Genomic DNA, 24625 nt, shown 5'->3' with positions numbered 1-24625 from the left:
GCTGGCCAAAAGGCTTTGGGGGAGGCGGGAACAGGAGAAACAGTCTTCCTCCCTACTTTTTCCTGCAACTCTGTATCCAGAAGCTTTCAAAATGCTGGAAAAAATATTAGAGGTGCCCTAGTATCCCCAGAGCTGGTACCTATGCCCACCATAAAGCAAACTAATGGTTGAACAAATATTTATTTACCTTCTTTCTGGTGATGATAGGTGTCAGTTGAACTAAGGCAGACCTGTGGATGGGCAGACTGAATGGGCCATTTGGCCTTTATCTGCTGTCATGTTTCTGTACTTCTGTCTCCAACTGGAGACTCCCACTTTTGCTGGTGATCTCCCACTCTCTTGATGAGCAGCAAGAGACACCTTAATAAAAAATAATCTCCTGCTACCGTGGGACCAGTCTCGCAGTGAGAGCTGTGGAACTGGTCCTGCAGTGGCAGCCTGCTGTCGCTGGAAGGAGAAATGATTTCTGGTGGCATTACTGTGATTGCAATATGCCAGGGGCGGAGCTTTGGGTAGGGCTTCATTGTACTGGGGCCATGTCCTAAATCCCCCTTGGAAGCTCTGCTAAGGTGAATCACTGCTCCAGATCAGCCAAATTACCCAGCTTCAGGAAGCAAACTTTTTGGCCAGTCCTGTTTTTGAACTTTACATGTCAATTTAGTGTGCTGTTAGTAGTCCCTGATTCTCCTAAAATTAACACTACCCTTCTCATAATGCATGATGGTACTGGAACTTGCTCACTTGGAAGCTCTTAATTATTAAGCCACAGGAGCACAGATTGCCTAATTCCAGTGCTCATGTGCAGACTAATATAGCTGCCATGCCCACAGCAACAGTAAGCACTGCTACTTTTAGAGAAGTAACATAAATGGGGGAAACCATGAATGAAGATCCTGATGATTGGGGGTAGGGAAAGTGAGTGTGATTTTGTTAGATGGGGGGTGAGGAAATGGGGCTCTATAGTAGGGGCCCCCAGAAATGTATGTTTGCTTTGGGCCCAAGTTAGTATTAATTAACCTCTGACTGTAGGTGTTAATTCTGTAGCTGTTGAGAAAATCCTATTATTAAGCAGATGCAGTCACTCGGCCTAAGGATGGGTTTAGTACCCCCAATCATTCTCAAAAGTTGGCTCCTCTGGCTCTCTGACTGCAGCTTTCATACAATGAGGCTCACTACTTGGTTATATTGAGGTGACAACTGTTGTCCATGCAGAATATCATATTTGCACTGCCTCTCAAAATGTTATCCTTTTTATGTATGAGTTTTCTTTCATGAAGAAAAATTACTCGTCCTCAGGTTGAGCACCTTATAGTGGAGCAAATGAAAATTTAGAATTATTTACCTTTATCTGCTAAACAAAGTACATTCTCGTGTTTGTAAGTATTTAAAAACATATTTTCAAAAATATTTAGGATGATTTTTGTATGTTAATAGATCTGTAAAGTTTGATATTGTAGTACTTATTAAATAATAAACGACAATTAAGTGTTTTCTTTTCTTTGTAAAGCGCTAAATCAATTTATTTGGGCTCCATGAACACCTGAAATTGAGATTAGACTGCAAGTGTCACTCTGCCTTCATCAGAAGAGGGAGGAGAACTAGGGTCTAGACTTGAGTTTACAAAGACCAGATGTATACAAACTGAAACACAGAAACCTACAACCACCTTACACTCGCCAGCTGCTCTGCCCTCCCCTTCTCTCGTCCCCCTCCTAATGTTCGCTGCCCCGTTGCATTATGGGCATAGTCCGTTGTTCACTTGCCACCCGACCTCGGAGGGGTCTTGTACGGACTGTAACCTGGTTGTTTTTCTGACTCGGCGCTGCGCCTTTTCGGCGCTTCTCTTATTACTCGGTGGAACCGTCACCTTCATACTTCAAACCAGGGAACGCAAAAGGAGAAGCGTGAAAATCAGGGGAACAGTGAGGGGAGCCGCTGGTGCCGGGGGGTTGGCTGTGCTTTGGACCCGCAGCATTCCGCCCTCCCCTCGCGGAACACTGGGGGGGCTCCATTCCCCCCTCACCCTTCCCTCCCCACGGGTCATTCTGACGTTCCAGAACGCAAACAGTTAGCAGGAGGGTGCGCGCCGGGGCCCGGGTCAGAAGGAAAGAAGCGGTTGAAAATGTCCGCGGAGCGGAATCGCAGGACGCTGGCGTTCCGGGGTGGTGGAGGCGGTAACGGTAACAGCGTAGGCGGTGGCGGCAACCTGGAGGCCTCGGCCTGGGCTCTGAAGCAGCCGAACGGCCAAAGGGCGGAGGAGGAAGTGGAAGTGGAGCTGGAAGACGAGGCCGAGGTCGAGGCCTGCGGCTCGGATAGGAAAGAACTGCAGGACGGCGCCTCGCTGAGTGGCGACAGCAGTGGGGACGAGGAGGAGGAGGAAGAGGGTGGTGGCGAAGGGGCGAGTCAGGGCGGCAGCTGTAGTGGCCCCAGCGGCCGGCGCTTGGGGGATGCCGCCGAGGAGGCGGATGGCAGTGGGGAGAACATGAAGCGCTTTGGGCTGGCCAGGCCGCAGTCCTTGCTGCAGAACCTACACTGCTCCTCTTTCCAGGGCTCCTGGCTTCAGGAATTCCCATGGCTTCGGTTCTGCCAGGAGACCGGCCTCATGTCCTGTGCCTGGTGTCAGGCGTCTGGCAGCGGTGGCAGCAACAACGGTAACGTAGCACCCTCTGGCCACGACGAGCTAACCAAGGGCACCCGCAACTATAAGAGGCCGCTCCTACTGAGGCATCATCTCTCGGCAGAGCATCGGCTCAATGACCCAGCCGCTCAGGTAAGCCCCATCCCCGCTCCTCCATGAACAGACGGGTGTCGGGATGTCCTTCAGTTCCTAGTGCAGGAGTAGAAGTGTTCAGGCTTTCTTTGTTTTAATCCCTTGACAATGTCTTATCTGCTGAGTGTTGTAAAGCAAAAAGTGCTAAAATGATTGGGCTGTATACATGTAAAAACAACTTATTTTTAGATGTGATAATGAGTGAGTGGCTTAATCTTCCATTGCCTCAGGTAGGAACTACTGTAGATGGAATTCTTAAAGGACAGGAAATAATCAGCTGCATTTGAAAATAACTTGTCTCGAGCGCAACTGAAAAAGGTCAGTTATCTTAAATCCAGATCAAACATACAATAACATTGGCACATTTTCAGCTAGACCAGCGGTCCTTCACAACTCGGATAATAAACATAAATTCACATATTTAAACCAAATCCTGCCTTTACCTAGATCTTTTTTATCCTGTCTCTATAGGGTGACATGTTTGAGGAAGTTAGTAGTTGTAGCCATGGCTGTCGACTGAGGATAGCTTTGATTTAGTGCAGTGGGCTGAGAACTAGGGGATCTGGGTTCAAGTTCCACTGCACCTCCTTGCAACTCTGAACAAGTTACCTAATTCTCCATTTCCTCATTTATAAAATCAGTATTTGTATATAATATGCAAACTGCTTTGGTTGTAACATCCCTTGCCCCAGGTTGTAATTATAGTAAGGTATATATCAAATCCCATCCCTTGCCTCATGTATGGTCCCCCTAGTCTTTATGGAAGCCTAAGGAGGCCATACATGCCTCCTATTCATTGCTCATTGGCTTGTACTTTTCTCTGTGACTCAGATTTCATTTGATTGAGTAAACACACTCCTCACTTTTATTCTGTGTGTTAAATTCTTCCTCTCCCAACACATACACACACTCTCATTCCTTCTAAATATGTTTAAATTGTATCTTGCAGAAAAATTTGGCAATCAAAATTTGGGGGCCTGATGCATTTTCTTTCCTAACTGTGCTACATAAAACTTCAGATTTTTCCTGGAGTAGCATGTGCTTTTTGAGTTAACAGGGGAGGAGGGAGTGCTATTGCACAGAAGCCCATCATCTTCATGAAAGTAAAGCTTAAGTGGCTAACCCCCCCCCCCTTTTTTTTTTTCCAAAACCTTAGCACATTTTTTAGCACCAGCCACAGCAGTGACAGCTCCAATTCTCATGAGCGTTGGAGCTGTTATCATTGTAGCCGGTGCTAAAAACCGTGCTATGGTCTTGTAAAAAGTGGGGGGGCAAGTTTTTGTTGGAATTACTGAAGGTTGTTCTAATGCCAGGAATAACTGAAGTTGTTTGAATAGAAAAGTGTCTTAAAATATTTGATAGCCTACTCTTTATCGGTCTTTAATTTTTTTTAAGCTTGAGGTCATGCTCTTAATCCAACATCTAAAAAAGCTAAGAATTTAACTAAAAGAAAATTGTCAAATTTCCTTGCACCAATTTTCAACCAAGCAACAATTCATATTCTTCAAAGTTAAACATGCTCTCAAGGAACCTGTAAGGCACACATAATACCACTATCCTTGACTTAATGGAGAATGCGGATACATTTATCTGGACATAATTAAAGAGCACAGGTTTTTGTTTTTTTTTTTGGTTGAAAGCTAGGAGGGCTCATTCAAATAACCAAATTACACAAATGACTCTAGTAGATTCATAAACTGTGCTTAGATGTTCTAAAATACTACTAGGCTTAAGATCTGTGACTTACTATAAGTTCATTTAACTGCACATATCTGTGGAACCTTAATATCAAACTGAGTGTATAACACGTGCTGTTTCTAAATTGATTCTGTATCTAAAAACTTATTATGGTTTGCATTTATGTAAACAGTATTTGAATCATTTCACTAACCCCACCTTTTATTAAGCTGCGGTAGAGGATTTTACCGTGGCCCGGAGTGCCAAATGCTCCAACACTGCTCTGCAGCTTAGTAAAAAATGGGGTAAAACACTAATATGCAGTCTATCAGCTTTTTCTTTTGACCATTGTAGCAGTGAGGACTCTGAACTTTTGTTAAGAGAACAATAGGCTCATTGCTTGGAATATTTTTCCTAATAATTTATGTAAACAGTAGTGTCAGCGTAACACACCCAATATTACATACGTCACAGCAAAATAGACATGTATATTCATTCCCCTGAATGGAGACGGTCTCTAATAAATTAAATCCAAAATAAATAAAATGCTCACTGCTTACTTTTCTCATCAAGAGAGATTTCTGCTGGATACTTTCATTCCCAGGTGAGGACAGTGAGATCACAACAGGCACGGGAGTACCTGAACACCTAAAAAATAAAATTTATTTGTCTGAGACTTTCAAGCCCTACTTCTGTTCTCCCTGCAAACAAGTTACTTTTTTCATTAAAATATCCCCTCATTATTCCTTAACTTCAGCCTGATCCATTTGTCCCATGTACCCACTTTACAATAAAACCCACATTAATAATCAAAACGGTAATTGAAAAGATACAAAAAAAAAAATCACCAGAGGGCTATCCTCACTGAATGCGTATACAATTTAATACAAATGCAACTTCTTTTTTTTTTTAATATAAAGTGAATCCTCAGTGTGTGGTAATAAGCTCTGAGGAGCAGCAATCCCACCAAGGAGAAAGCTCCAGTGCTTTACTAGACCCAAAATTAGCCTGTGTGAATATCTTTTTCACTGTTCTGATCACACACAATCATATAGGATTTCACTTGTGGGTATGTGCAAAATGTATAATTAAACTATAAAATGAGTGAATCAGATTAAATGAAAAAGAGAGCCACAATATATTTGATTCCTGAGGAAAAAACCCTAGAAATATCAGCCAAAAATAGTGGGAAAAATGAGAAAAATATCAATAGTGAGAGCTAAACAGTAAAAATAAAAGGCACGTTCACAGTTCCACAAAGACCAGTGTTTCACGTTATTCTAAGTGTCTCCTTTGAAGTATGAAACAGATCTGGTTTGACCCAGCTTGATTTCAGGGACAAAGACCCCTTCAGGAACCTTGAAATATATTAGTTGGTCTGGGAATGGACATGCAGTAAATACAAATGCCGCCGCTCTGTACATAAACTCTCATTTCCGGCTGAAGAGGGGGAAGTGTCAGAGGGAACGGAACATGTTAAGAAATGAGACATATAAATGCCACTAAGATATGTAAATTATGAACAGAGATGCAAAAAGTAATTGAGATTAGTAACTCGCTGACATTAGGAGACCCCATAACATGCTGAAAATGTGTGAACTAGTTGAATATAAATATTAAAGATTGCAAAAGTCCCCATATAGTTCGTGTATATTAATTGAATGTATCGTATTTTTCGCTCCATAAGACACACCTGACCATAAGACGCACCCTAGATTTAGAGTAATAAAACAAGAATAAAAACATTCTAAACCAAATTATGTACTAACATATACCAGGCTCTGCACCCAATCCCACACTCCTTGCCAGGCTCTGCACCCTGTCCCCCATCCTGTACTAATTGTAATGCAATTTTTTCCTTTCATTATTCATATACACACAGCAGATATAAATTCACAAAACTGACACATTTCGATCACTAAATCGAAAATAAAATAATTTTTCCTACCTTTGTTGTCTGGTGATTTAATTAGTTTATGGTTGGACTTCCTTATGACTGCAGCCAACATTTCTTTCACAATCCATCCCCATCCCCTTTGGATTCAGGTCTCTATCTCTCTCTGTCTTTATTCTGTTTACCAACCTCCCCCCCTCCCAATGCCCAACATTTGTTCTTCTTTCTTTCAGGTCTTTTTCTCCTTCCTTCCTCCTTTCTTGGTCCAGAATGTTTCCACCTCTCTGCAGTCTCTTTCTCTCTTTCCTCTTTACACCCCCAAGTCCAACATCTGCTTCTCTCTCTTCTACCTCCCCTTTGTTTCAGGTTTCTCCCTCTCTCTCTCTCTCTCTCTCTCTCTTCCTTCTGCTAACATTTTGAGTCCTCCCCTCTCTACCCCCTCTAGTCCAGCATCTGCCCTGTCTTCAAGTCTGTTTCCTACCCCTCCTTAAGGTCCCTTTCTGTCTCTTCCCCTCCCCCGGTGTCCAGATTCAGCGTCCCACTGGGGCCCTCACAATGGTTGGGGCCTTACCTTCACTGCTTCCTGCGAGGTCGTTGTCTCCGACTCCCAGACGGTGCTGGGTTGAGCTGGGATGGGTGGCAGAAGCCCTCGGAGTGCAGGGCTGCAGCTTCTGCCCAGGTCCGAATACATGCTCTGGAGTTGGCAGGCTCTCATCACCTCCCCAACAGTTGCTCTTCTTGCTCGCTACCTGGGGCAGGAGATCGGAGGAGAGACAGCTCTCCTTTTCTATTGAGAGGTTGTTTTCCAATGCTGTGACCGCTGCTGAGCTAATTATGGCAGCCTGCAGAGTGAACCTAGCAGACTGCCGTTGGCCTCCGCAGCACATTTCCTCTACTGCGGTCCAGCCCCTTCTCTGACGTCAGGGGTGGGACTGTAGCAGAGGCAATGTGCTTTGGAGGCCAATGGCAGCCTGCTAAGTTCACTCTGCAGGCTGCCTTAATTAGCTCAGTGGCGGTCACAGCGTGGAAGACACCTCTCTCTGAGTGCGGGAAGCAGCTTGGAAGTAAGGGCCCCCCTCCCCTGCCCATTGCGAGCCTAATTAGCTTTAAAGGGGAGAATCTGGAGGACACTGTGGGGGAAGCCAAGAAGACAGCCAGGTGCTCACAGACGCTAGGGAGAGCCATATTTGGCGTGGGCCTTTAGAAAGTTATGACGGGGTGGGGTGTTTAAAATAAAATATCTTCGCTGCATAAGATGCACCGATATTTCCACCCAATTTTGGGTGGAAAAAAAGTGTATTTCATGAAGCGAAAAATACGGTAAATTTTGAATTTGAAGATCCCACAAATGATTCATGTGTGTTCAGGAGAGTAATGGACAATTTAACAGTCAATGGACCACCTGTGGTAGTAGTAATGTACAAACTGTTTGATCCCATATGACAATAAAGCTTAAATAATGGTGTTCCATTTGATGAAACCATTTAATCCGTTAGGTATAGAAACATGACGGTGGATAAAGGCCAAATGGCCCATCCAGTTTACCCATCCGCAGTAACCATTATCTCTTTCTCTCTTCGAGAGATCCCACAGGAGCGATTGTAAGGGCAACAAACCTTTTTATGAGGCAAGTAAGTAAAAGTAAGAGGCCTATCCCAGGCCCTTTTGAATTCAGACACAGTCTCTGTCTCCACCACCTCTTCTGGGAGATTGTTCCATGCATCTACCATCCTTTTTGTAAAAAAGCATTTCCTTAAATAACTCCGGAGCCTATGCCCTCTCATTGTAGAGTTTCCTTTCAAATGAAAGAGACTCGACTCATGCGCATTTACATTACATAGGTATTTAAACATCTCTATCATATCTCCCCTCTCCCGCCTTTCCTCCAAAGTATATAGATTGAGGTCTTTAAGTCTTTCCCCATACGCCTTATGATGAAAACCACATACCATTTTAGTAGCCTTCCTCTGGACTGACTCCATCCTTTTTATATCTTTTTGAAGGTGCCGCCACCAGAATTGTACACAATATTCTAAATGAGGTCTCACCAAAGTCTTATACAGGGGCATCAATACCTCCTTTTTCCTACTGGCCATGCCTCTCCCTATGCAACCTAGCATCCTTCTAGCTTTCACTGTCACCTTTTCAACCTGTTTGGCCACCTTAAGATCATCACATACAATCACACCCAAGTCCCTCTCTTCTGTCATGCACATAAGTTCTTCATCCCCTAAACTGTACCGTTCCCTCGGATTTTTGCAGCCCAAATGCATGACCTTGCATTTCTTAGCATTAAATTTTAGCTGCCAAATTTCAGACCATTCTTCAAGCTTCGTCAGGTCTTTCTTCATATTATTTACACTATCCGTCGTGCTACTCTTGCAGATTTTGGTATCATCCGCAAAGAGGCAAATCTTACCTGACAACCCTTCATCAATATCGTTTATAAAAATGTTAGAACAGGCCCAAGAACAGAACCTTGAGGCACACCCTTTCCTCAGAGCGATCTCCATTGATCACTACCCTCTGTCGCCTTCCACTCAACCAGTTCTTGACCCAGCCCATCACTTTGGGATCCATCCCGAGGACACTCGGTTTATTTATTAGACGTCCATGTGGAACACTGTCAAAGGCTTTGATAAAATCTAAATACACCACATCTAGCGCACATCCTCTGTCCAATTTTCTGGTCACTCAGTCAAAGAAATTGATCAGATTTGTCTGACAAGACCTACCTCTAGTGAAGCCATTTTACCTCCGGTCCTTTAATCCACAGGATTCCAGAAACTTCACCATTCTTTGTTTTAAAAGTGTTTCCATTAATTTGCTTACCATAGAAGTCGGACTTACTGGCTTGTAATTCCCTACTTCTTCTTTACTTCCACTTTTGTTAGAGGGACCACATCCGCCTTGCTCGAGTCCTTCGGTACCACTCCTAACTTTAGAGACTCGTTGAAAAGGTCAGTCAGCGGAGCTACCAGAACTTCCCTGAGTTCCTTCAGAACCCTCATATGTACACCATCCGACCCCATCACTTTGTCTACCTTTATTTTAGCTAGCTCCTCACGAACACAACCCTCTGAAAATCAATCAGGGTCTATTACTCCTCCATCCTTATTCATGTTTGTCTTCTGCGGTCCCGCTCCCGGCGCTTTAGCCATGAACACAGAACAGAAATATTTGTTATGCAATTTGGCCTTTTCTTTATCTGCTTCTACATATTTCTCCCCTTCACCTTTTGAGTTTCACAATGCCACTTTTGCACTTCTTCCTATCACTAATATATCTAAAATATGTCTTGTCTTCCCGTTTTACCGTGTCAGCTATTTTTTCTTCCATTTGCATCATTGCTTTCCTGATTACAAGATCACCCTCTCTTAAATTTTCCAGATATTTTTGCCTGTCTTCCTCTTTCTGCGATCTTTTATAGTTTATGAAAGCTAACCTCTTATTCCTTACCTTTTCAGCTACTATTTTTGAGAACTAAAGCAGCCTTGTTTTCCTCTTACTTTTACTTACTTGCCTCACAAAAAGGTTTGTTGCCTTTACAGTCGCTCCTATGTTAAGTTAAAAAATCCAAAACTACTCACACAATTGTAGACGAGTCATTATGTCACCTTTAAAGATGGTTGGAATTTGTTCAATGACAAACCAGCTAAGATCAAGAAGAAAAGTATGATGTTTTTCCAAACAGTGGGATACCATGGGTGCTGTAGTGGTGGCTGTGCATAACTTGCTCTTATGTTCTTGTAACCTTGTCTTAATTTGGCGAGAAGTGCATCTCACATATAACAGGTTGCATAGACTGATAATAACATATACAACCCATTGTGAAAAACAGGCAGTAGAATGTTATAAAGAATAAACTTTGCGTATCAGGGTGAGTCCATGTGGAACAATATAAAGAATTAGGTCATATGTAACAAGATTCACATGGATGGAGTTGACCGGGGGACGTAACCCTTTATTCCCCCATGAATTTGTTGGAATTAGTAAGAAAATTAGCCAGATTCTTGGGGACGGGTAAAAGCCATACATAGACCTGCTGAGAACACCTCATGCATAGCCAATATACACCAGTGTTTCCTGATATTAGCTACTGCCTTAGCATGATCTGAATATGTAATCACACAAATTTGTCTACCAGAGGTTTCCTTATCCTGAGGTTGTAACAACAAATCCAGATTAGCATACCATTCATGTAGGTATGCCAGTTTTGATTGCTCATTTTGGATAACCTCTACTGGTACTGTAAAGACATTAATCTTGCTTGTTTCTAAAACTAAGCATCAGTAGAGCAGATACGAATGCATAGAAATTGACTAATAGGTAAAGCTTGTTTTAGTCTAGTGGGATGACAACTGCTAAAATGCAGGTAAGTGTTGCGAGCCGTATCCTTACAGTGAACAATGGTATGTAGGCTGGCGCCATTTTTAATCACTTTGGTGTCTAAGAAAGTGACAGTGTTGTAAACATAACATAGGGTGCACTTAAGGTGACTGTTGTGAGAACTGACTGCAACCAATCATGAAGCAGTGCGGGACCAGGCAGGAAGCGCAAAGGTTGTGCTCCTGCATTATGCCCCGCTTTGCAATGAGAAAGGCAGCCGTCCAGCAGGAGACTGCGCTGGACCACTGCCAGCTAAAAATAGGTACTGGGGGGGGGGCGGCTGCTGCAGGCTTCTGGCTTCTCAGCACCAGACACAACTATGTGTAGAGGAGAAAAACCAAGAAAAAAAAATTCTGTACTAAATTTTTTTTCTTGGTTTTTCCTCTTCTACACGTAGGTACGTCTTATGGTCAGGTGCGTCTTATAGGCTAAAAATACGGTAGTTCTTTTGTAGGACAAAGGAGAACAATAACATAAGAAATTCCTTGGAGACATGATGTGTGTAAAGCGAAGTTGCTTACCTGTGACAGGAGTTCTCCGTAGACAGTAGGGGAATGCAGTCACACTTATTGGTGAAGCCCTCAGAATGATTCTGTGTGTCGGTGCTCTCCCCTAGCAATAGTAAGCTTTTAGCTTACTGGGCATGTGAAGGGACTCCCACCTTCCAAGGCTCCTCCTCTTGTCTGTCAGTTTTGTCTCTAGCTGAAAAATATGCATATCGTAGAGAGGGGATGGTGGGGAGGGTAAGCATGGTTGCTTTCTCCTGCTGTCTACGGAGAACTTCTGTTACAGGTAAGCAATTTTGCTTTCTCCGGAGACAAACGGGGGCTATACAGTCACACTTATACCTTATAGCTAGGGACGCGCCAATATTAGGATGGAGGTGATAAAACAAGGATTAAATAATGCTCATAAGATTGTCCAAAAACAAATGTCTTTTGATGTGCCCCAGTCCAGACAGAAAGCATATTGAATGCAGGAACAGCAGACCAGGATGCTGCTTTGCAAACGTCCTGTACCAGGCTTAATGGGAGGTTTGTCACTGAAGAAGCTGTAACTCACAAACTGTGGGTGCTAATTCTGTTAGAAAGCTTTGATTTATATTCTAATTTTATTTATTTATTTATTTTATTGTAACTGAAACTGTTGTGATAGCAAAGTCATATGGAGGTGATTTGCCTAGAAGCTGGTTAATTGGATTGGTCGGGCTGAAGTGATGAAAAAGTGATTAGTAAGACTGATGGCTGCAGTTTCATGGAGGTGAAAACAGAAATGCTCTTCTGCAGTGTAACATAGGAAGACATTGTTCTGCTAGTGAGGTGGACAAAACGACAGTAGAATTATCTTCTGAATGAGATGGAAATCCGAAACAACTTTTGTTAGGAATTCCGGGTGTGTGCATAGTCAGAAAAGATTAGGACAGAATTGAGTAAAGGGACAGGACAGTACCAGTGCTTAGAGTTTACTGACTCAATATACCAATGTAATGGCTATGAGAAAACTGAGTTTTATGTGAGGATTGTAAGAGAGGCATTGCATAGTGGCTCAAAGGTATTGTGCATCAGTTGGTCTAAAACAGCGTTGAGGTCTCAAGGTGGATTACAAAGCAGATGTCTGAGATTGGTGAGATATCGTGATACATCAAAATTTTAATAAAACTTGAAGCGTGCCACTAGGGGTTGTTGAGGGACTAGTTATACATTCAATGGAATATGCTAGGCAGAAAAATTCAAATAAGTGAATGTTTACTGACCTTGACTTGAGACCTGAATCCAATAAGGAGAGGAGGTAAAGACAGTATATGCGCAGTTGTACAGAGGAAGGGGCTTGTTGCTGATTGATATTTTCTCATGGAAAGTCACTTGACTGCAAGGAGTGCCTTCTTTACTGACTGGTTAGATTGAAATTGAAGTCAGGATTTTCAGTCAGTTTTCATGTCCTTGAGTTAAGACTCACTAAGTTTCTCTGAAGAATCTGGTTGGTTTGATGTTTGAAGAGGATGATGTGGCCTCTGAGGGGGATTGGTGGAGTTTTCAGAAGGTTCAAAAGAAGGAACCAGATTTGCATGGCTCATCAAGGAGTAAGCAGTATGAGATGCACAGAGTTTTGGATGATCTGCTGAAGGACCGTGGAGAGGAATGGAACTAGCAGAAAGGTATATAGGAGGCTCCAAGCCAAGGAAAGGTGACAGCATTTCATGTGATGGCCTGTTGTGCTGGATGAAGGAAAACAACATTTTGTGGGCACTTCGAATAGTCCTTTGAGGCAAAAAGTTCTACAACTGGGGTTTTCCATCACTGGAAAGGTCTTTAAAGAACTGCAGTGTCTGGGGAGCAGTGGGCACTTATGAGGTTTAAGTTTGTACCTGAGTGAGTTCACCAATACAATTGATTGACTTGGGATGTAACTGTTCGTAAATCCACTTGAAGGAACAGAGCAAGGCGCCAGAGGCGGAATGTTTTCCCTACAGAGGAGGGTTGTTAACCTCCCTGTTTATTGACTTAAAGAATATTGCTACATGGTAGTTCTACTTGTATGGATGGAAGACTCAGAAGGCAGAGAATATAGCACATAGTTGATGTGTAGACGTAGTTCTGCTGGGCCCTCTAATGACCCTGGGTCTTGAGGAGACCGAAATGTGTTCCCCAACTTGTGTTGGAGGCATTTGTTGGAATGGTAAGATGAGGCAGGAGAGGTTGAAACAGGCAACCTTCCTATAGAGAATGAGACAGGGTCTCTCAGTGAGGAGACTATAGCCAAGTAGGTATCATTCTACAGGCAGGGAGGCAATTGCTACAGTGGTGATAATGTGAGCGCTCCTGAATGTGAGCAAGAGATGACTGTTCTAAGATGATAAAGAATCTTAGAGATTGGTGGGTGGATAAGGTTTCCTGTAGAGCAGTTGTCTCAAACTTGCGGCCTGGGAGCCACATGCGGCCCGCCAGGTACTATTTTTGAGGCCCTTGGTATGTTTATCATAATCACAAAAGTAAAATAAAACAGTTTCTTGATCATATGTCTCTTTAGCTATAAATTACAATATTATTATTATTAAGATTTGGCCAAAAGGAAAGATTTATAAACTATAAAGAGTTTTACCTCATGCAACATTGTCATTTCTTTAAGATATTAACTATTTTTTTTGAGGCCCTTCCAAGTACCTACAAATCCAAAATGTGGCCCTGCAATGGTTTTGAGTTGAGACCACTGCTGTAGAGTGAAAAACAAGTGTTCCATGGAATATGCCACCAGGTGCCAATCAATCAGGTAAGGTGAAAAAAAAAAGAAGTGGTGGTTTACAGCGCAGATGCAATGGCAGACCTCTAGGATGTGCGGGAAAAACACGTAACACTGAAGAAAAATCAAAGGATATCGCCTTGTACTGGAAGTGGTGACTGAGGAGCTGCCTGTAGGCGAGATGAAAGGGCATCTGGATGAAAGCATCTTTGAGACTGGGTTCCAGAAGGGGGAAGATGGAGGGAATGAAATATTCTGAAGTGTTCTATGCTTGAGGTAATAATAATAAATTTATTTTTGTATACCGCAATACCACAAACAGTTCAGAGCGGTTTACAATGTAAGAGACTGTACATATACAGCGAAGATACAATGTAAGGGAATGTACTATGCAGTTGAGAGCAATTTACAATGCAGGGGACTGTACATATTCAACATAGGTGTTAATACAGCGGAAAACAAAGCAGATTTACAATGCAGAAGATTGTACATATACAGCAGAGCTATTTATACAGTGAAAATACGGTGCGAAAGACTTATAATAGAGTAAGATACAGTGCAAGAGACTGTATTATGCGGTTTTAGCGGTTTACTATGCAAAGATAGTTACCTAAATAGCGAGGATAAAGAGTGGTAAATGACAAGTATCAATTACGGGAGGGTGCCAAGAGGGGAGGGGTAAGTAAGAAGGATGGAAGTATTGGATTGAGGGGGAGGAAAGGAGAGATCGGGGGGAGGAGAGGTGGTAGAGTTTGGTTATTTGGAGGAGAGGGGTTCGAGAAATTTATCATAGAGGTAAGATTTGAGAGATTTCCTGAAGGATGAGTAAGATGGGGCAGATGAGATGAGGGTGATCAGGCAATCTGTCCATCTGCCAGCTTGGAATGATAGAGTTCTATTAAGGAATCTTTTGTAGGTACATCCCTTTGGGGATGGGTAGGTAAACAGATAGGCATTGCATGTGCGAGTGGTGCCTGGGAACGCAAAGTGGTGAGAGAGATATATCGGGGACAAGCCAGTTAGGGTTTTGAAGCAGAGGCAGGCGAATTTGAAGATGATTCTCGCTTCTAGTGGCAACCAATGAAGTTTTCTGTAGTAAGGGCTGATATGGTCTGACTTTTTGAGGCCATAGATTAGGCGGACGGCGGTGTTTTGAATGAGTCTCAGACATTTGATGGTTTTCTTGTAGGAGCCCAAATATATGATATTACAGTAATCCAGGGAGCTTAAGATTAGGGATTGGATCAGCAGTCTGAAGGAGAGGAAGTCGAAGTAATGTTTGATGGTGCGGAGTTTCCAGAGGTAAGCATGGCATGAAATAAAACTAGACAATAATAGAAGTTTAGGTTGGGGTTTTTTTTCTTGTTGTTTTTTTAAAATTAGAAAAAAATTTGAATAGAAGTCTTATTTTCCTCTATATTCAGGTACCTTCTCTACTTTGTTGTTTTGAATAAGAAGGGACAATTGTGCTATTAGAAGCAGAATGTTGTGATCCAGGGTATGAACACAAGCAGAATGTGGCGATCCAGGGTTTGAACAGAAGACCCATGGGGTTAAGGGGAAGGTAGAAGGAGTTATGGCTTCCTTAACCTTTTCCTATCGTAATAAATTTTACGTTACGCTGGTTCCAATTGCAATTATTTTAGCAAAGTTTTGTGTTATTCACTGTTATCATTTACGGCTATTGTAAACATAATGTAAATAAGTCATAAGTCTGTAAATTCAAATATTTTGTGTTCCTGTCGTGTACTGTATGTCCCATGACATATGATGGCAATGACATTTTTGGAATGTCCCGTCATCCGGGACACACAATAGGAAAAGGTTAAGGCTTGCATTAAAATACAGCGTGAGGCTCCTCAGTGGAGGAAAAGGATTGTAAGGCTAAATAGGGGTCCACAGGAGCCTTCCCTGCTGTGTGCTGATGGCTTAATACTGTTTTACCTCAGAGATGATCACTTGAATGATACTGCCGATCTACTCTACAGAGAAGTTCTTGGTCCATGTTTTTCCTTGTGCATTAACATGAACTGAAAAATGGATATTCCTGCTGAAGGAATGAAACGCAATATCATGTTAATTAGAACAGTTATTTCAGAAAAAGAAAAATGGGTCTGAGATATTGAATATCAACAGTTTGATAATATGCCCTTGTTCAACAAGGTAATAATAATAATAACAAACAGTTTATGTACCGCAATATCGCTAAGTTCTATGCGGTTTACAATAGATTAAGCAAGGTACAAATTGATTGAATTTAAGAGGGGGGAAGAGGAGAGTTAATAGGACCGGAAATGCGTTGTTGAGGAGAAAGAGATTAATAGGACAGAGGAATCACTATGGAGGAGAAAGAAGATGAGTGGGTCAGTTTTCTAGGCTCTGAACATTATGGTAAACAAAAATTAATATAGCAGTGAAAATGCCTGAAATCTAGGAGGTAGATAAAGACCATACCGTACCTTACCATGGCAGGAAAAAAAATCCTAGCTGAGAAATTCAGGCAATATGTTTCTAGGCATTTAAACTAGAAGGTGGGGGGGGGGGGGGGGGGGGGGGGTGTATGTATGGAGGCTACGTCCGGTGGCCACCACGAGCAAAAGACAAGATTTGATGATAAAGAAAGCAATGAAAACAACAATATTAGCAATTCACTTCCTAGTAATGCAACTGGAAACGAGCTGAAATTAAAAACTATACAAAAAATGAGATTGTTGAAGAATAGTAGCTGGAAAGCAGTGATCACAAACACCCACAGTCTTAAGTTTCAAGTGACCCAGACAACCATGGTACTCCTTTCTACTTCCAACTCAGCACCAGGGAGCCTCTACTTCTACCAGTATTTCCTTCTTTGCTTTCACAGAGTCAAGGGTCTCTGCTCCATCCCAACCTGCAGTCTCTGCACTTAACAGCTTGGTATCTCTTAACCTAACTACCACTCTACAGTTCTCTCAATATGTACGGGACATTCTAGATGCTTCCAGGAAGCCGTCCACTAGACAGTGTTACACCCAGAAATGGACTAGATTTTCTACTTGGTGTATTACTCATCACAAGGAGCCGCAATCTACCTCCTTGTCTTCTGTTTTAGATTACCTGTTGCACTTATCTGACTCTGGCCTCAAATCCACATCTATTAGAGTCCATCTGAGTGCAATTGCTGCTTTTCATAAACCTATCGAAGGGAAACCCCTTTCTGCTCATCCTGTGGTTTCCAGATTTATGAAAGGACTTTTCAATATCTAACCACCTCCAGTAGTTTGGGATCTCAATCTTGTTCTTACCCATTTGATGAAGCCTCCATTCGAACCAATAGATACGGCTCATTTGAAATATCTTACTTGGAAAGTGGTTTTTCTCATTGCGCTCACCTCTGCTAGTATTCCATCATGACAAGGTGGTCCTCCGTACTCATCCTAAATTCTTACCTAAAGTGGTTTCAGAATCTCATCTCACTCAATCCATTGTTCTTCCAGTATTTTTTTCCAAAGCCTCATTCTCATCCTGGAGAAATAGGGCTTCATACTCTTGACAGTAAACTTGCTTTAGCTTTCTACCTGCAACGCACTCAACCTCACTGAACTGCTCCTCAACTTTTCATCTCCTTCGATCCAAATAAATTGGGGTATCCTGTTTCTAAGCGAACCATCTCGAACTGGATGGCTGCTTGCATCTCTTTTTGTTACGCTCAGGCTGGTCTCCCTCTGCAGGGTCAAGTCACGGGCCATAAAGTTAGAGCTATGGTGGCGTCTGTAGCTTTCCTCAGATCAACTCCTATTGAGGAAATCTGCAAGGCTGCCACTTGGTCCTAGGTTCATACATTTATTCTCCTAAATTGCCAACTCTCCCACCATCCCATTCTGGTTAGCTTGGAGGTCACCCACATGTTGAGAATATGCTACCTGCTTGTCCTGGGATAAAGCAGTTTCTTACCGTAACAGTTGTTATCCAGGGACAGCAGGCAGATATTCTCACAACCCACCCACCTGCCCTGGTTGGCTTCTTAGCTAGCTATCTGACCTGAGGTACCTCAGAGGAGACGCACGATCTACATTTGGCGGGAAGGAACTCGCACATGCGCAGTGCAGCACTCGCAAACTCTTTAAAGTTCTACAAGCAAGTGCTTGCGAGGCTGTCTGCTACTAGGCTCCGTGAATGACGTTGCCCACATGTTGAGAATATCAGCCTGCTGTCCCTGGATAACAACTGTTAGGTAAGTAACTGTACTTTTCTGAACAACTTGAAAAACTGAAGGTGGACAAAGCTATGGGACTGGATGGAATCCATCCCAGGATATTGAGGGAACTCTGAGAAGTTCTAGCGGATCCTCTTAAATATTTGTTCAGTAAATCTTTAGATACGGGAGAAGTTCAGTAGGACTGGAGAAGAACAGATGTGATCCCTCTTCACAAAAGTGGTTGCAGAGATGGAAATTACAGATTGGTAAGCCTCACTTCGGTTATTGAAAAAATAATGGAAACTTTGCTGAAGGGAAAGGATAGTGAAATTCTTAGAATCTTTTTTTTTTTTTTTTTTTTTAATTCTTTATTGATTTTTAAATAATAAGAGCACTTCAATGAATTATCAAGAACAAAACAGAAAAAGCACTTTACACACATAATAATTTAGAACAACTCATTTCTTCCCTCTTTTCCCTTCACTATTAATGATTAAAAAATATACTTATAACTATAATTTCTATATAATATTACTAACCCCCACCCTCCCTCCCCCCACCCTTGATGTGCAAGGAGTTAATCTAATGAGAACAAGTACATATCAACTAATGTGACCCTATATATGTGGTCAATGGGCTTCACACTTTACTAAATATATTATTAAACCCAAAACATTCTGCATTCATTCTCTCATACTTATAGGTAGAGCATATATTTGCCCACCAAAATGTGTAATTAAGTCTGTCGTAACACTTCCAGTTATGTGTAATCATCTGGACAGCTATTCGGGTCATAATCAAGAAAAGTCAGCTTTTTTATCGATCTAAATTCTTAGAATCTAATGGATTATAAGATCTCAGGTAACATGGATTTATTAAAGGTAAATCGTGCCAAACTAATCTGATTTGAATTCTTTGACCGGGTGACCAGAGAATTGGATCAAGGATGTGCGCTAGATGTAATTTACGTAGATTTCAGCAAAGCCTTTGACACGATTCCTTGTATAAGGCTCTTAAACTACATGGGCTGAAGTTAGGGCTCACAGTGGTGAACTGGATTAGAAGCTGGTTGATGGACAGAAACCAGAGGGTGGTGGTTAATGGAATTTGCTTGAAAGAGTGCATCAGGGATCAGTGCTGGGACTGATAAGAACATAAGAGTAGCCTCACCGGGTCAGACCAATGGTCCATCAAGCCCAGTAGCACTTTATCACGGTGGCCAATCCAACTCACTAGTACCTGGCCAAAACCCAAGGAGTAGCAATATTCTATGCTACTGATTCAGGGCAAGCAGTGACTTCTGTTCAATATGTTTGTGAGCGACATTGCTGAAGGGTTAGAAGGTAAGGTTAGCCTTTTTGTGGATGATACCAAGATTTGTAACAGAGTGGACACCCCAGAGGGAGTGGAAACATGAAAAAAGATTTGCATAAGTTAGAAGAATGATCTTAACATCTGGCAACTAAAATTCAATGCAAAGAAGTATAGAGTGATGCATTTGGAGGGTAGAAATCCAAGGGAGCTTATGTGCTGGGGGGTGTGCGGCTGATGAGCACTGACAGAGAGAGGGCGATTGTGTCTGAGGATCTAAAGGCATCTAAACAGTGTAATAAGGTGTAGCCAGAAGGATGCTAGGTTTTATAGAAAGAGGAATAACCAGCAAAAGAAGGGAGGTGTTGATCCCACCTATATAGGTCATTGGTGAGGCCACACTTGGAGGCCTTATCTGGTGAAGGATATAAAAAGGATATAAAAATTGAAGTGGTTAAGAGGAAGGCGACAAAAATGGTAAGAGGTATGAACCAAAAGAAGTATGAGAAGAGTTGTGGATTAGGAATTGGTTATTGGATAGAAAACAGAGGATAGGGTTAAATGGTAATTTTTCTCAGTGGAGGAGAGTAAACAGTGGAGTGTCGCAGGGGTCTGTACTGGGACCGGTGCTATTTAACTTATAAATGATCTGGAAATTGGAACGACGAGTGAGGTGATTAAATTTGCAGATGACAATAAACTGTTCAAAAGCTGTTAAAACGCATGCGGATTGTGAAAAATTTCAGGTGGACCTTAGGAAACTGGAAGACTAGGTGTCCAAATGGCAGATGAAATTTAATGTTGACAAATGCAAAGTGATGCACATTGGGAAGAATAATCTGAATCACAGTTACCGGATGCTAGGATCCAACTTGGAGATTAGCGCCCAAGAAAAGGATCTGGGTGTCATTGTAGACAATGTGATGAAATCTTCTGCCCAATGTGTGGCGACGGCCAAAAAAGCAAATAAGATGCTAGGAGTTATTAAAAAAGGGATGGCTAACAAGACTAAGAATGTTATAATGCCCCTGTATCGCTCCATGGTGTGACCTCATCTGGAGTATTGCATTCAATTCTGGTCTCCTTATCTCAAGAAAGATATAGTGGTGCTGGAAAAGGTTCAAAGAAGAGCGACCAAGATGATAAAGGGGATGGAACTCCTCTCTTATGAGGAAAGACTAAAATGGTTAGGGCTCTTCAGTTTGGAAAAGAGACGACTGAAGGGAGATATGATTGAAGTCTACAAAATCCTGAGTGGAGTAGAACGGGTACAAGTGGATCTTTTCACTCCGTCAAAAATTACAAAGACTAGTGGACACTCGAAGTTAAATACTTTTAAAACTAATTGGAGGAAATTTTTTTTCACTTGGAGAATAGTTAAGCTCTGGAACACGTTGCCAGAGGATGTGGTAAGAGCGGATAGTGTAACTGGTTTTAAGAAAGGTTTGGACAAGTTCCTGGAGGAAAAGTCCATAGTCTGTTATTGAGAGAGACACGGGGGAAGTCACTGCTTGCCCTGTATTGGTAGCATTTAATATTGCTACACCTTGGGGTTTAGCCAGGTACTAGTGACTTGGATTGGCCACCGTGAGAATGGGCTACTGGACTTGATGGACAATTATTCTTACCCATTAAGGCTATTCTTATGTTCTTATGTAAACTCTGGTGGAGGGGAGGGACAGGGGAGATATGATACAGATGTTTAAATACTTGAAAGATATTAATATAGAACCAAATCTTTTTCAGAGAATAGAAAATGGTAAAACTAGAAGGCATAATTTAAGGTTGCAAAAAGGAAGACTCGGGAGCAATGTTAAGAAATTCTTTTTCACGGAGAGGGCGGTAGATGCCTGGAATGCCCTCCTGAGGGAAGTGGTGGAGAGGAAAACAGTGATGGAATTAAAAAAAGCGTGGGACAAACATAGAGGATTTCTAATTAGAAAACGAAGAATGTAAATTAAAAAGGTAAGGCCGGTACTGGACAGACCTGCAGTCTGTGTCCCATATGTGGTGAATTGGTTTCAGATGGGCTGGGGAGGGCATCAATTTGAACTCCACTAATTTGGAACATGAGGATGTTACTGGACAGGTAGATATCCTGTAAACAGGATGGTTGAATAGGCTGGAGTGAGTTTGAACGGCAACTTCAGCATTTGGAACCTAGGACAATACCAGGTGGACTTTACAGTCTATAATCCAGAAATACCAAAGAAGAGACAAGTTAATTTAATCTTGCATTTTTCATGGATATAGCTAATGGGCAGACTGTATGGACCATCCAGGTCTTATCTGCTGTAATTTACTATGTCACTGACATTCTCTACCAGGAACTTTATTGTGGTTGTTAAAGGTGGTGTTGAAGGGGGTAGGGGATCAATTTTGAGGTTGGGGTTCTTAATACTACAAGGAATGTTTTGGATATTGTCAGGGGGGAAAGCAAATGACCTCCTTTGTGAGGTTAGGAGGTGAGAGACTGAGGGGTCAACTAGACCAGTGGTATTCAACCCAGTCCTCAGGCACTTAGGGGGTACTTGGCTTGAAGCATTTGAAAAACATTGGTTTAGTTCAGTGGTATTCAACCCAGTCCTCAGGCACCACCTGGCCAGTCGGGTTTTCAAAATCTCTGTCATCTATATTCATTGTGGATATCCTGAAAACCCGACTGGCCAGGTGGTGCCTGAGGACTGGGTTGAATACCACTGAACTAAACCAATGTTTTTCAAATGCTTCAAGCCAAGTACCCCCTAAGTCTAACAAATATCAACCGAGTACCCACGCCCAGGCTTCGTCCATGACCACACCCCATAATAATAGTACTAATTGTAATATAATTTCTCCCATCCATTTTTTGCTCCATAAGATGCACCTGACCATAAGACGCACCCTAGATTTAGAGGAGGAAAAGAAGAAAAAACCCCCATTCTGAACCAAATTCTCCTTTCGAGGCTCTGCACCCAACCCCACACTCCTTGCCAGGCTTCCCTCCGTACTTGCCTCTGTACTCTGTTCCCCCCCCCCTCTGGTGGTCTATTGGAGGACAGGGCACAGGACAGGCAGGCCTAGTGACAGGCAGGTAGGGCCCCCACCCTGAGGCAGGCAGCAGGTCCCCCGAACCCCACCGTACCTTATTTTAGTTTCTCCGGCGGTCCTGCCCTTCCCTACAGCTGACTTCCGACAGAGCGGCACTTATTCCTTCCAGCTGACTCCTGTCAGAGCAGCACAAAAGGTAGGCGGGCGCTTTTTGCATGCCTGCCTTGTCCTGTGCTGCTCCGTGAATGGCTGCTGTCAGTGGAGGGGAGGAAGAGAGTGCAACAAAGAGGTCGAAAGAGCTAAGGAGGAGAAATTCTTCATATGGTGGAGGGGAGACATGCATGGAGAAGAGAGAGGGAGAAATGTTGGACATAGGGTGGAGAGCAGAGAGAGAATGAAATATTTCACATGATAATGGAGGGAAGGAAGGGAGAGATACTGCATGGAGGGGAATAGAGAGGTTTGACCCGGAGAGAGAGAGAGAGAGATGGTAGACAGTGGGAAAGAAATTTTGGATATGGCAGTGTAAGGAAAGGTACAGAGATGAAAGATGGATGATGAGCATAAAGAAAGAAGGAAATGTCAAATGAGCAGGAGATCCTGGTGAGCGAGTTAATAGAAGACAAACAGAAATGAGAGCCTGGGACCAACATGATTTGAATAATAAAATGACCAGACCACAAAAGGTAGAAAAATATTGTAATCGCAAAATAGAAAATAAAATTCTCAGATTTGAAATGTTTTCCTACCAGAGCTGGTGTTAGCGAGCGTGAACTAGGAACTAACAGAGAGAGGAAAAATAATTTTTGTTTGTTTATTTTGTTTACACCACAGCGTCGGTGTGGTGTTGGAGAGTGCAAAGGGTGGGTGAAAAGGCTACAAAATAAACCCACGAGGATGTTTGAAAAAAACACCCAATTGGGTAGGAAAATCTAATTGAAAAATTGAAATTTTTCCTCCTGAATCAGGCAGCACTCTAGTACCCACTGAATCCCATGGATATTTCAAGGTAGACCCAGGTATTTGGTGGTGAAAATCAGGAGGAATGAGTATGATGAAGGGGGTATTGTCAGGAAGGGGGACCTTTAAATTAGATTGGCTGCCAATGCACCTAAGAACATAAGAAGTGCCTCTCCTGGGTCAAGAAAACTGTCAGGTTTTTTTCTGGTGTTATTTTTCCAGGAATAAAATAATTAAGCTCTTAATTTTCTTAATTATGGTATTTTATACGCTTTGTATTTCATTCTGTGTAACTTTACTTTAATATGCATTATCTAATATAATAAAGAGCTAGCCGCGCATGCGCAGTCCTATTTGCGTGTTCCGTGCGCTGTAGGTCTGTGGCCGCAGGACTGCGCATGCGCCAGTCCCCAGCTTTACTTCTCTCTGACTACGGACCCACAAAGCCACCACCGCGACTCCTCTCTCATCTTCCGACGCAACTGCAGCTCATGAGAGTAGCCGCGGGGGCGCCTTTGAAAACGGCTCCCTTCTCCGAGTGCCCACCCCCTCCTCCTTTTTTTGCGATCCATCGAGCGGCTCCCCAGCCTTCTTCCACCACCTACCGAGCCCCCAGCCCTGTTTTCAGCTCCTCCTGCACGGGCCCAAAACAAAAAAGGAACCGCGACTCTTCCCCACCCGAAACACTATGCTGGCTCCTCACAAAACCAAAACTCCCACGCAGCCGAACTTGCAATATCGCACGGGAGCCCCAGCTCGATCCACTCCTCCAGACCGACGATGCACACAACTTGAACCACATGCAGACTTACATTGCACGCCCGAACTCACAGCCAAACGGCGTATGCGCCAGTTAGCTGCATCGCGCGACAGGAGCGACTCTGGCAGTGGATGGCGGGAGGAGGGCTCATGGTCCTGCCGCCACTGCCGCTCCTGTTTACAGCGGCCTGCACGTCGCCGCCTCCCCCCCCCCACAACAACCACTACCGCTCCTGTTCTTCCCCTCCCTCCAGTCACCGCTGCCATTCCTATTTAAAACGGCCTGCTGAGGTTCGCGGCCGGCTGTAGCGAACCTCGCAGGCCGCTCTCCACGTGGTAGCACGTTCCCTCTGACGCGATCGCGTCAGAGGGAACATGCTATTGAGGTGAACAGCGGCCTGCGAGGTTCGCTACAGCCGGCCGC

At 43.1% G+C, this 24625-nt stretch overlaps 1 protein-coding gene across 1 annotated transcript in view; it reads left to right on the top strand.

Moving 5' to 3' along the window:
* Positions 1 to 1646: 1646 nt before the first annotated feature.
* ZBTB10 (zinc finger and BTB domain containing 10) overlaps positions 1647 to 24625 on the top strand; it is a 139153-nt gene continuing 116174 nt past the window's right edge. Inside the window, exon 1 of the mRNA XM_033933709.1 lies at positions 1647 to 2770. Coding sequence (XP_033789600.1) covers positions 2123 to 2770 — 648 coding nt within the window. The 5' untranslated portion in view covers positions 1647 to 2122. The remainder of the gene's footprint in view (positions 2771 to 24625) is intronic.

This window comes from Geotrypetes seraphini, chromosome 2 (assembly GCF_902459505.1).
Source record: "Geotrypetes seraphini chromosome 2, aGeoSer1.1, whole genome shotgun sequence".
Lineage (NCBI taxonomy): Eukaryota > Metazoa > Chordata > Amphibia > Gymnophiona > Dermophiidae > Geotrypetes > Geotrypetes seraphini.
This window is presented reverse-complemented; position numbering and strand designations above follow the sequence as displayed.